The sequence below is a fragment of the Marmota monax genome, unplaced genomic scaffold (genome assembly GCF_021218885.2).
Source record: "Marmota monax isolate L192 unplaced genomic scaffold, Marmota_monax_Labrador192_F-V1.1 WCK01_AAM20220418_F8-fsc00025, whole genome shotgun sequence".
Taxonomy (NCBI): Eukaryota; Metazoa; Chordata; class Mammalia; order Rodentia; family Sciuridae; genus Marmota; species Marmota monax.
Genome location: NW_026691950.1, coordinates 1,086,272 through 1,100,053, shown reverse-complemented (window position 1 = coordinate 1,100,053; position 13,782 = coordinate 1,086,272). Strand labels below are relative to the sequence as shown.

The window sequence follows — 13,782 nt, the reverse complement described above, 5'->3', positions numbered from 1 at the left end:
TTCTGATGTTAAGCTGAAATCTTCCTCAGTGTATGCACACCATTATAACATTTGAGAGGTCTTTAAAATCCACTCTATAAATTGAATAGCTTTATAACAATTATTAAGTACTCAGTAAGGCTTTGTATCAGTAGATAAATGAGGTACTTAAAGAGGAAATAAAATACACCCATCACACTTTTAAATGCTGTTTAAAATATCGAAACTTATTTAAGTTGGTAAAAAGGACCAAACATTTCAGAAACCCCTTGAAAGTGACTGTTCAATTTTGCTAGACTTCTAAACAGAAAAGGATCTGTGAGACAAACATAGAGCCTAAGGAAGAATAAGGCTTAATGGATTTTCAATCTTAATAATCAAACACTAATTTTTTAAACCAAATTAAACAGCTAATTAGTTCCTTTTATGCACAAAACATACACACTGGCCTATACCCCTCAAACCCTGTCTAAATATACCCTTCTGTTAATTGGGGACTATGCTTTCCTCTTAGGTACCACTCGCACCCCTCAACTCCCCTGGGTGTGTGCGGATTGGTTATCCCTTCTTCTGGCTTCTCAACCTTTCCTTCTACTGGATACTTCCAACATTTAATCATACACATGATTTATCTGTCTCAACACCAACAAATGAAAATCACAACAAGGAGAAAGTGATTCTTTCAAACTTATCTGGTTTCTGTTCTATAGATTTCTTCTTCACCTCTTAAAAAAAAAAAAGTGTCTTTCTGTATCCACTCCCCTCTTCACTCTTCATCTTACCCAGCATGACTCTCACTGCCACTATTTTATGAGGCCATCCTCATCAAGCTCACAGTGACTTCCTTGTTGTCAGAGCCATGGACTCATTTTAGTCTTTTTATTACTTGATCTCTCAATAGCATTTGAAGTTTAACCACTTTTATACCCTTACAGTATTCTATTATCATGGCATCTGTATTAGTTCATTTTCCATTACTAAAACAAAATACAAGAGGCAAGCTATTTTATCAGGAAAACATGTTCATTTAGCTCACAGTCCTAGAGATTCAAGGCCAAGGTGAGGCACTGGCATGGCTTGGGTGTGGACTTCGTGGCAAATGGTGTCCCAGTGGTGGGAGTGCATGTGGAAGAGAGCACATCTCAAAACAGGAATCAGAGAGCAATTCAGGGATCAGCCTTGTGCCTTAACAGCTCACTCTCATGAGAGCTCTGGCTTCTGGAGCTATCTTCCTAAGGCAGCTCTCCCAATGACCTAAGGACTTCTCACTAGGCCCTACCTCCCAAACAGCCTACCCCTAAACAATCTCTATCCTGAGAACCAATGGATTCTCAGTTATTTACTTTAGAATTTTTCTACATGCATCCTGTGATATTATGGGTGCTTCTTAGATTACACTACAGTCCATGGGCTGACAACACTCCAATAAAACATGCACAGTCCAGGAAGGTCAGCGGCATTCTAATCAGGAATGCCACACTCCAGAGGCAGCTATAATGAGCAATTCTATTATCTGTGCCTCTGTGAACACCTGATGCTTTGCTAATTAGCATACTGATTTGCAGAAATGGATTTTAATTGGTAAACATGTGAATATTTTAACTAACAATCTGAACACCTGAAAGGGCTCTGGATGGCGAAAATCAAAGGTAGTCAAGATTGGTAGATGGTCATATATATTTAAGGGGTTCTTCCTCTCTTTACATGAATAAGGTATAAGAAGGGATTGTGCCCTGTATAAATAAATGGTCCTCCACCCAATTTTGAACTTCAGGGAATTTTCTTCACTTAATGCCACGTTTCTTCTCAGGGCAGAAACCCCATCTCTGAAATCCAGACTGGGCTTTTCCCTCAAGGTAAGAGCACCAAAAGGGGCAGCACAATTGTGCTGAGAGCCTACAAGGCAACGGTTTCTCCACAGACCATTATAATCAACTGCCTACAAAGAGCTTCCTTTGGCTGTGCCCTGGTGTGTTCAGTACAGAACTCAACATCTTCTCAAATTCCTCCACACCCCCCCAGTGAGTTCTTCTGTGTCCTAGAATGAGTGATTCCCAAACACTGGTCCACAGACTGACTTCAAGAGTATCATCTGGGACAACTTATTAAAAACAGACCCTTACCTTCCACTGCGACCTTTTGAATAAGATGTCTTAGGCTAAAGCCCAGGAATCTGAATTTTTGACAAGCATCTCAGGTGATTCTAATATGCTCCCAGATTTGGGAAGCACTGCTCTTTATGGCCAAATGGCACCACCAGGTTGTTGAAGCCCAAAACTGGGTGTCATCATATACAGCAGGTCTAAAAGGGGAAATACTCAAAGAGAAGTGGAGCAGACTACTTATCCAGTTTAGGATGCAAAAAATTGCCATCAGCATGTCTAGGCCGTGTTGCCTCCCCTTTGTCTCCTTTGATAGCAATTTTATGGCTCTTAGATGTTTGGCTTTTCCTTTTCTAGGAAGAGAACCATCTATGGGGTACTCCACAGTCTCAAATTTTCCTTTGAGAGGACTAGTAGTGGTATCACTGGGATTTTTTTTTTTAATCTTCTCCATAACTGGTCTTTTGCATTAGTGTGAGACTTCTAAAGGTTCATAATAAAGCCCCACAGACCCCTGGGAACAAATATCACTACTAACCAGTCCCCAGAACAAACCTCTCTGTTGAAGTTGAAGACCTCCTGACTTCTGAAGACTAATTTACGTGCTCCATCGAGGGTGTCCCTCATGCCATAGGACATGATATAATTGCTTTTGTATGATGTTTCTCTCAGCTAGATTTTAGGCCTCCTGAACTTAGCTGTACCACCCAGATTCCTGGATAGACAGCATGGTGTCACGGATCTGGTAGATCATAGAGAATCTGCTTCGACTTCTGATGTTCAAGCCAGGATGGGGATTCTTTCTCATGAATGTTTTCAAGTGGATTCTTGCAGAAAGGCTCAATTCCATCAGAAAGGAGTAGGAAGAAAAGGCATCCCAAAGACAGGGATGGTTTAATTGCCTAGTGTGATCCTTCAGAGCAGGAATCCAGCCTCAGCTGGTAGGCTCCTGGCCTTGCCCTCTTCTTTGGCCTCACTCTGATGGCATTACCATATGGGCCAAGAGATAGCCTCCACCCTGGGCCAGTCAAAGGTAAGCCTGATGGCATGGACATTAAGGGCACCCAGAGCCAAAGTCTAGGCAGACACAAATCAGTTATAGAAATACACACATTTATGCAAACATTATCACAAAATCTAATGTATTCTAGAAGATACTGGTGCATACTACCTCAAAGGCTATTTTTTTTTTTTTAACAAAAACCACCCTGATAGCATTTCAAGGACTTTGGACAGATTTTTTTCTCCCTGGAACTGGGGATTGAACACAGGACCTCATGCATGCTAGGCAAGTGCTCCACCACCGAGCTTCACCCCAGCCCTTTAAGGACTTTGAGAAGATGAGCATTTCCTCATTATGAAGCATCACAAAGTATCTAGATGGAAGTACAAACACTGGCCACAGAGTTTCACTAAGGTTTTTTAAACCCAAAGTAGGCATTTCCCTATTGAAACCTTTAAAAAGGGGTAATGAGATTTTTATCAGGTTGAGTTATACCTGGGATCAAATAAGCTTTTGAGCTTGACTGTTTTCCTATAGAGTCTGCCATTTCTTGGTAACCCATGTTCAAGATCCAAGTAACCAACTCATAAGCAAACTTCTGAGTCAAGGACTTTCTTTTTTTTAAGTTGTAAAATGCTTTCTCCTCTGGATATTTTCACCATTGCAAAAAGATTTCTTATAAGTATCCAACAAAGAGCAAACAGAATAAATGAACAATATTTGAAGACTGGGTACAAAATTGACTTCTAATAATTTCAGATGAGTAACTCAGGATAAGAATACACTTTTCTGGTAATTCTTTAAAAGAGACTAAATTTGCATCTACATAGAAGGGTTTAAGTAGGACCTGGGTAAAAAGGATACCCTCTACCCTCAAGGTTCTCAAGTTCAGCCAGATCAGCTTTCTGCCCTTCTTAGAAGAGACAAGCTCCTGGGCATTTATTTCCGCAGGTGTCTCTCCCAGGCCTTCAGGCTGTCTGAGCTCCTGATGTAATATCCCACACACACATCCAGACCCCCAGCAACTTAGTGAAACCTCCAGATACTTTGTGATGCTTCATAATGAGGAAATGCTCATCTTCCCAAAGTCCTTGAAGGGCTGGGGTGAAGCTCAGTGGTGGAGCACTTGCCTAGCATGCATGAGGCCCTGTGTTCATTCTCCAGTCCCAGAGGGAAAAAAATAAAAATAAAAACTGTCCAAAGTCCTTGAAATGCTATCAGGGTGGTGCAGGGGCAGGGGAGCTATCTGTTGCCAAGAGGCTCTATTCCTGTAGCATTAAAGAGGTTTATAAGGTATTTTCAAAGTAGCATTCATTTGTGCAAACAATTTAAGAAGGCAGATGTGGCAGGAGTATATTGAATTTTCATTGTGCTCTCTTAATTTACAATCCTATTATAATTATTAGAAATGTGAAATTGTAATGTATAATTTATCCATCAGCAGCATATGGGTTTTGAATTAGTGGAGCTTATGTGGTTCCTTTAAGTCATCTCAGATCAGAATAGTGCGGCTCAGTTATATTTTATTACTGAAGCAATATATTTATTAGCAATAATACTTACAACAAAAATCAGGAACTATAGTTCCCTATAATAGAAAGACAGCTCAGAGACAAAACAGTTCCTAGAATTGAGAAGACCCAACTCAAATCCCCACTCTTCCTACCTCTCCTCTATTCTGGGCAGATGGGCATAATCCCCTGGTCTAAATCTCAAAATTACCAAGCCTGAAGCTTAGGAATGTCCCACTCTTATTTCCCTTAGGTTTTGTGGCTGTTGTTCCTGTTTTTTTTTTTTTCAATATTAATATATGAAAGTTGGGCATGGTGGTACATAGTTGTAATCCTAGTGAACTAAAAGGCTGAGACAGGAGGATTGCAAATTTGAGGTCAGCTTCAGCAACTTAGTGAGAGCTCCAGCAACTTAGTGTCTCAAAAATTAAAAAGGGTTGGGGATGGAGCTCACACTGGGAGAGTATCCCTGGGTTCAATCCCCAGGATTGCAAAAAATAATAATAATAGTAATAATAACCTAGTAGCCAAAAGAATAAATGCAGGGCTGGGGCTTGAACTAAAGTCTTGTCTAAATAAGACAAACATTGATCTTACACACCCAGCCCTCTCCAAATGTTTTTTTTGGGGGGAGGGAGGGCGGTACCAGGATCCCTATAACATGTCCCCTGTGACATGCCATGTAGGTACTTTGGGGTGACCTAAGGGTAAGCAGGGCTGGTGGAGAATAGACCCTGATCCTCTCCTGCACCATCATGTAGAAGGCCATCTATCCTGTACAGGATGGAGGACACTGGCCACAGAGGTTTCACTAAATTTTTTTAAACCCAAAGTAGGCATTTCCCTACTGAAATGTTTAAAAAGGGGTAATGAGATTTTTATCAAATTGAGTTACACCTAGAATCACATAAGCTCATCTCCTCCTCCTGGCTGAGCACCTGCTGCCCCATCCCTCCCTTTGTTCCTGGAGGGGAGGAACCAGGAAAACCTTGTGTGGTCCTATGGTATGGCACAGGGTGCCAACAAGGAAACGCTGGCCGATCTTATCCTCCAGAGGGACAGATGCAGGCACTGAAGGGAATGGGTGAGAGGTGGTTCTACGGCTGGTCCCCCGAAGGTGGTGATGACAGTGATCTGAATGTGACGATTTCCATGGTGGATGTATAATTATGCAGAATGTAAGTGGTCTTATGGAAACACTGACTTGTTTAGGGTAGAATCTGGCTCCTTACTCACCTGGAGTCATTAAGTCTGATATTATGATATTCTCTGTTTACTCCAGAGTAGCCCAGGACAAGCTGCTTAATGCCTCTGAGCCTGGGTACCTCATCTGCAAATTGGTGTTCATAAGCTCTGAATTATTGTATGGAGTGAATCACATGACTCATAGGTGGCTGGTGGAGTGCCTGGCACAGGCTCTCTCCAACAATTGGTGGCTACTATTACTATTTACAACAGAATTGCCAAAATGCAAATGAGAGCAACAAATTTTTCTTACATGTCTTATCTCAACACATTTCTGATGATAGAGGTGATGTCAAAGCATATTCTGAGTCCTCAATTCCCACCTGCAGAGCTTGACCCAAAGTTCTAAACATGGTATGTGCCATGAATTGAATATGGCTTGTTCCCTCTGAAACTCTTTTTGAAATTGAATCTTCATTAAGACATATTAAGAGTTGGGACCAGAAGGGACCTTTAAGAGGTGATTGGGTCTTTGCCTTTGTGAAAGGATTAACCCATTCCTGTGATTAATGGATTCATGGGTTAATGGGTCATCTTGAGAGTAGATCTGCTATCACAGTCAGTTTGGCTAGGTCTCCTGTGCACTCCCTTTCTCTGGCCATGTGATCCCTTAGCTACCTTGGGACCCCGCCAGCAAGAAGACCGTCAGCAGATGCAGCCCCTTGACCTTGGACCAGAACTCTGAGTCAAAATAAACCTTCTTTCTATATAACCTCCCAAGTCTGTGGGATGGTTTTGGTAGCAACAGGAAATGGACTAAGATAATAGGTGTTGGGAAGAACTTAAGTTGAAATGGCCTGAATGAGCACTCTTACCGGATCATTCTGTTCTTTCAGGGGTATTTCAGACCCAGGTTCTCCCTCGAGGCTGACAGAATCGACACATTCTGCTAGTGTGTCCTCGGTCACTTCTCCATTAAGGGAGGTCTCCGTGGTATCTGCATCTTTGGGCTGTTGTGGGTGCCCAGCAGCAGCAGTCTCTGCGACCTGATCAGCTGCATCCTCACGCACGTCTCCTCTGGGCTCCCCTGGTGCCAGCTTGTTTGAGACTGTAGCTGAGTCACTGTGCACTTCCACATCCTCAGGTAAAGAATCACTACTGGAAATCTTCGTAATTTCTTCTCTGTCTGTAGTGGCTACGGTGTCACTGGCATCATCAGACATTTTAATATCTGTCAACACAATTACCAACAAACATTTTATGCTTTGATCTGAATTGTTAAGCTCTCATCCAAAGCCCTGAAAATCCAATTAAATCTGGGGTAAACTTTTTTCTACTGATAAATGGCTTTATGGAATCTTGTAGCAAGCTGATGACACTCAGTTCCTAATCCCTGAACCTGTGCACGTTGCCTTACATGGTAAAAGGAATCTGCAGATGTGATTAGTTAAGGATCATGAGATGGGGAGATCATCTTGGTTTACCAGAATGGGCCCTAAGTGTTGCCACAAATGTCCTCAACATAGGGAGGCTGGACTACAAAGAGAAGGGGCAATGACAGGAGCAGAGATTCAAGTGATACATTTTGAAAATGAAGGAAGGAGCCACACACCAAGCAACAAGGGAAGCCACTAGAAGCTGAAGAAGACAAGGAAGCCATTCTTCCCTCCACGACTCCATGGAACCAGCCCTGCTGGCACCATGATTTGAGTCAGAAGAAACTAATTTCAGACTTCTGACCTCTAGAACAGCAAGAGAACAAACCTGTGTTGGTACAAGCCACTAAATTTGTTGCAATTTGATATAGCAGCAATAGAAAACTAATATATAGCCCTATCTTTAAACCTGTAAGGATTTCTTACTTGGCATGAAGAGATAAGCATATGGAAACTAAGCATATTGTGCATAAAATTATTTGTTTAATCTGACTTTGGTAAAAAACAATGAGAGCAGCGTAGAAAATATTTGGGAACTTATAAGAATATATTTGTCATATAGCTTTGCAATGTCATCAGAGATTAACAAGAAAGAGACATACATACACATAAATGTACACTGCTGGGGCCATTGTTGGGGAAGGTTTGGACTCTCACTGGACAGTAGTTCAGTCAGGGAAACACAAGGATGAAAGGGAAAGGGATTTGTGATATGAAGTCAAATAAGGAATGCAGGCTATCATGTGGAGAGCTCTTTTGGAAAGTTTTGAATTCGTGTAGGATGGTAGGACTCTCCTCTTATCCCTACTAAGAAAGTTCATGTAGAACTTTCCATGACAACATGATTTCTTTGTGCATGCACTGTCCAATGTGGCAATTAACAAGAGGCTACTGAGCACTTGAAATGTGGCTAGTGCAGTAGAGGAGCTAAAATTTTCATTTTATTTAATTTTTCAATCATTGAACTTTAAATTTACATAGGCACACACAGCTACTTTCTAAGGTAGCGTAGCTTGAGAAGGTTGGTGCAGGACCATCATTTGCTTAGGCAAGAATAAAGACATGGTGTTTTTATTGCATTTGAAGCCAATCTCAGGCAAATCATTGGGCGTTTTTGTTGACTTCAGTGTTTACCAACTGGTCAGATCTCAAGTGGCTACTAAACTCACACATGTGAGAAGCCATATAACGCACTGGCCACATCGTGTGCAGGTTTACTCACAGGGCTCTGCTTCCCTCCTGTTCCTCAAATAGTCACCCCATGAGTCTGTCTCATCCTTTCTATTGCGCCTTCTTCCTGGGTGGGTCACATCTCTGACAGTTTTCATGCACCATTTCTCTGTGGTGGCTCTCAATTATATCTTCTTCCTCCATTCCATAGAGATGGAAAGATTTGTGAAGGGGATGAATGGAGGGGGATGAGGCGTGACCGCCAACAGGTATGAAGTCTCTCTTGGGGTTGATGAAATGTTCTAAAATTAGATGGTGGTAATGGCTGTACAATTATGTACACATAATAAAAACCACTGAGCTGAATACTTTTATATGGGTGAACTTTGGAGTATATAAATTATATCTCAACAATGCTTCTATTTAAATAAAAACTCTACCTCCAGACAAGTATTTCTAATGGCCGGCTGGACATCTCTTTCTGCCTAGGGAAACCTACTGTCTTACTCTTAATTCTAGATCTTCTTGTCTTTTGTATTTCCCTTAACAACACCTAGATTTCCCCCAACAATCCAGACTTAAAATCTCAACACTGTCACTGATTAAACCTTCGCCTTCTCAAGAATATATAATATCAATAACTAACATTTACCAAGTACCTACTATAGCCAGGACATTTAAATGTATTTTCTCCTGCAAGTAAGATATGATGAGCTCCATTTTACAGATGAAGAAAATGAGGCTAGATGCCATACTTGTACAAGATGAATTTCAAGTTTGAACCCACATCTGATTTTAAGAGTGAATCCATCAGAGTCCTATCCTCAGTACTGCCTGATCCTTCCCTGACTTTCAACCAATGGCATACACACACACACACACACACACACACACACTCATGTACATGTCTGTAGGTATAGTGTGTGTATATGTTACCCAGTTAAGGCCCAGATAAAACAACTGCCTCCTCCATTCTTTGTTCCTCCAAGTTGGATTGAATTTTTCTTTTTTTGGAACCTCTAGCATGCTTTGTGTCTACCCCACCTTTAATCAAGTCCTCTCTGATTAAAAGTTGCTTGTGGTGTTCTTTTTTCCTATTATATTGTAACTTCTATGAAGTCAGGGTCTTCCTTGTTTTGTTTTCATATTTTACATAGTACTTAAACACTTTTTTTTGCTTATAGTGGGAATCTCAACAAATACGACTGTTGAGTTATATTAATATTCGTGTCAAGATACTCGGAGGCTCTCTTACATCTGATGGTTCCAAATGATTCTACAATTCCACACTGTCTTACTTTTTTGTTCCTTTACCTCACAGTTAACTGAGAGTGTTCTCAGCTTGCTGTCATTTTAACAAATTCCTGAGATAACAGACTTATAAAGAGGAAAGATTGATTCTGGTTCATAGTTTGGAGTTTTCAGTCCATGATTTGTTAGCCCTGTTGCTCTTGGGCTCATGGTGAGGTCCTGCGTGATGACAGGAGCACACGGTAGAGCAAAACCAGAAATACCTGCCAGATCCTGAGTTAAGAGACAAGACTCCTGCATATAAACCTCCAGGTAGGAAAGGCAAGGGATGCTTACTCCCTCCAGCTGAAATAACAAGTCTAAAGTATGCAAGGATGGCCATGGGTTATCAAGGAATCTGCTCAAAGTCTAGTTGAAACAGTGGAGTGATACACACCCACTGGGCAGATAAGGGGTGCAACTGAGGTTTCTGGAGCAAATGGAACTAAATGGAGGCTGGCAGTGGGGTGGGGATTTGAAAAGTTGTCATTTGGAAGCTGAGAGCATCTTTGTGAAAACCTCTTTCTGAGTGAGGAACGGCCTAGGACAGGGGATAGGAAATCCAGAACCTAACTGCCAAATCTTGCCTTCTGCCTGCTTTAGAAATGAAATTTTATTGAACAGAGATGTGCCCTTTTGTTCAATAGTTAGGGCTTCTCCAGGACTACAGTAGCCGAGGTGGGGGGGGGGGCGGTCCATCAAAGACCCTAAGGCCTGCGAAGCCACAAAGCCTAAATATTTTCTCTGGCCTGTTATAGAATATGTTCGCTGGCCCCTGGCCCAGGGGATTACCTGCCTGATACAGAGTAAAGATTTCTCTGTCTTAATCTGTCCTATCCTCACCTAGGTTCTAGGGCCATGACCTTAAGAACCCCATGAATAAATGGCACTTTGACATCCACCACTTTTATTTCCTTTTTCTTCTGTAGTTGGCCATAGACATTATCTGATATTGTTTTCTTTGTAAAGTGATATTTTTTATTTATTCACTTATCCTATTGGGGATTGAACCCAGAACCATTCTACCACTTTGAGACAGGGACTTGTTAAATTGCCCAGGCTGGCCTTTAACTTGCAAACCTCCTGCCTCAGCCTCCTGAGCTGCTGGGATTACAGGAGTGGGCCATCATGCATACCGTAATAATATGAACTATTAAGAAACTCCAATCTATTTCACTTTTCTAAGAGAATAAACCTGGCTGATAAACATTCATGGGCAAATAAACACCATAATGACACTTTGATGTACATGTTTTGTCCTAATGCATTGCCATACTGTTCCTAATGTATTCTAAAATACTTCAGCTATACCATGTGACATAGTGCAAGTTAATTAGTTCTAATTTACACCCTAAGGGTGTCTGGTTAACATGGAAAGTGCTCTATTCAGGAATATACTCTTGAGAGGCCTTTAGTGAGCATTTCAAAATCTATAATTGGGTGTCCACCTCTGGAGAGGGTTCAATACTGTCCTTTCTGATTGGTGCTCCAGGGTATGCTAATTAGCACAACAGTCTTAGAAATCTCTCTCTCTCTCTCTTTTTTTTTTTTCCACTTACGAAATGGAAAGTGCTTAAGATATATGGATCAGTGAAAAACAATGTACTGGCCCCTCTGCCCTTCTGTGACCAGAGCATACAATTATACTAAGTCCAGTAGCCTGTGGCCCTTTGGAATAGGGTTTTTCGGGTGCTTCTAGCTGACCACAGAACTCAAGAGCCTGAAACTGAGTAAAATGTTGTCTAAGTCCGTCCTCTAGACAGAGGCCTAAAAGACACTGAGCTATGACTTCAAGCTAACAAGAACAGGCTGTATAACTAAGTCTGGTTGCTAATATACACATGAATACAGAACCTCCCCGTTAGGGAGATGGAAGCCATGTTCCTGGTCTTGATGTTAAGAGGACTCAACCCATGGAACTGATAGCCCTCGCCTACCTCTGATGACCAACGTGTACATCTCAGAAAGACCAGATTTTTACACGTGTTTAATAGGGATAGTCACCATGAGATCAGCCCTATTTGGACTTCTAACTGCGTGTATTTCTAATTTGTATTTGCTTCTACCTGTATGGTTGTAATTTTCCCTAAACCAAAACCAGAAAAAAAAAAGTGAGAAAGAAGCAAATGCTCTTTTAAAATGTATTTGTTCTGAGAGAACTTTATTGACTCTGGATGCTATTGTGATGGGGAAAATGTAATCATTTTTAAGACTGTGGCCTTCTAAGACACCACTAGAAATTGTGTGCTGTAAGTGCACAGCTGTATTCTGAGCATGGACTGGGAGAGTCCATCAGGACTTCAGTGGTGACACTGGACATTTTGGGGGATGACCCTCATCTCTGTCTCGATGCCCTATAAAGTACAGTCAGAAATCTTTCCTGATTTCTGGTTTGGAACATTCGCTCTGCAGCCGTGTCCGTGGCTTTAATGCTAGGGAGACTCAACCCACAGGAACAAGGAGGCTGCTTCAGGAAACTCCAAGGAGATGAAGCGTGGGGTACAAAGAAGCCTTTGTGTGCTGGGAATAAGTTAGTTTATCATGAGCAAATTCATTCATCACCTAAAATGCTCCTAGAACTATCCAAGGTATTGGAGCTGCAACCACGGCTCCCCCCAAGTAAATGTAAAACAAGCGACATGGTCACTGTCTTTCAGAAATGAATAATCTGTTTGAGGAGCTAAAACAAAACAGCTAAAAAGTGATGCAAAACAGCATATCAAAGGAAGGAAAAAAGATACCTGAACTAGACTGACCTCATGCAAAGGAGAATCTTGAAAGTGGCTTTGATAAGGTTATTTGAGAGTGGGAGGGTAAGAGCATGTGCAAATGCCCAGCATTCAGGAATGAGCTCTGGACATTCAGGAGAGATATCTGTGGAGTCAGGACAAGAGGCTGCACAGAGGAATAGTGAGGGGTGGGAGGGATGGGATTCAGACGTGGAAAGAGCAGGGCCCTGTCAGAGTCACAAGTTGTGGCCTCTGGTTGCAAAGTTCCTTTGTAGGCAAACAACTCACTCATCCTTACTGGGCTTCCTCCCTTCCTCCTCTGCAAAGTAAGATGGACAAGATGATATGAATATTTTGTTCCCAACCCTGACTGCAGAACTGGCCCCTGATGACAGAGAGAAATGAGGACAAGATTTTGAGTTTTTAATAAATCTAAATTTATTAAACATAAAGCTCTGGCTTCGTCCTGCAAGTTTAGCTTTTGTGCTTTTATAGGTACTATGATGTCTCTCCTTTTATGAAAAAGTGGTGACAGTGGATAGATTTTTTTTTAAAAGTCCTCGCTTGGCAAAATAAAAATGTGGTAACATGATATTCTGTATGAGGTCACCTCTCCCAGTTAAAAAAAAATAAAAAAAGTACTAGTTAGTGAAGGACCAGGAATAAAACTTCTGGATGAGAGTATTTGAGTCCCTGTGCAGCTTGAAAAGTACATTATCACGTGCCCAGACCCCAGACCAGTCTCCATGTGTCTGCCAGACATTTTTTTGGAACATAGGCAATACCTACTTGCCCCTTTGTTTAAAAACTATTAGGTGTGAGCACCTTGGGACAGCACCAGTGGCCTTTGTAACCAAGCTCTGTTCACTCAGTCTCCTGCATTTCTCAACATAACCTCCATCCCTGCTGCACCTGACCTCTTTGCCCATCATTGGTCATGAACCCTGCCTTTGCTCATGCCATTCCTCTGCCTGGGCTGCCCTGCCTCCACCTTCCTTGGCAAACTCCTGTGCCCATAGATACCCAATGTCCCACATCACATTTTACTTTGAAATTTTCCTTAATCTGTCCCCACTCCTTCCAGAAAGTTAATTTCTTCTATTCCTATGTTTTCATGATACTTTGCACAGACTTCTACTCCTAAAGTATTTGTTTCTACATCATTCTCACCTCTAGGACTGGGACCAATAGCAATTCATTGTTTCTTACCCACAAATATTTACCAAACTGAAATATACTGTGCTTGATACCATTTTAAAAGAAGTAATGTTTCATATAAACCTGGCATTATAAATGACTAAGCATCTGGCCTGAATCCTGAATATTCAGGAAATCCTCCTCCCACCTACAAATTCCTTCTTCACTGGTTCACTTGTG

The 13,782-nt window shown here is 41.6% G+C and overlaps 1 protein-coding gene across 2 annotated transcripts in view; it reads right to left on the bottom strand.

Moving 5' to 3' along the window:
• Fam114a1 (family with sequence similarity 114 member A1) overlaps nt 1-13,782 on the bottom strand; it is a 60,997-nt gene that overhangs the window by 46,033 nt on the left and 1,182 nt on the right. For both annotated transcript variants that reach the window (XM_046449216.2, XM_046449271.2), the window contains exon 2: nt 6,656-7,011. In XM_046449216.2, the coding sequence (XP_046305172.1) occupies nt 6,656-7,003 (348 nt within the window). In that variant the 5' untranslated portion in view covers nt 7,004-7,011. The remainder of the gene's footprint in view (nt 1-6,655; nt 7,012-13,782) is intronic.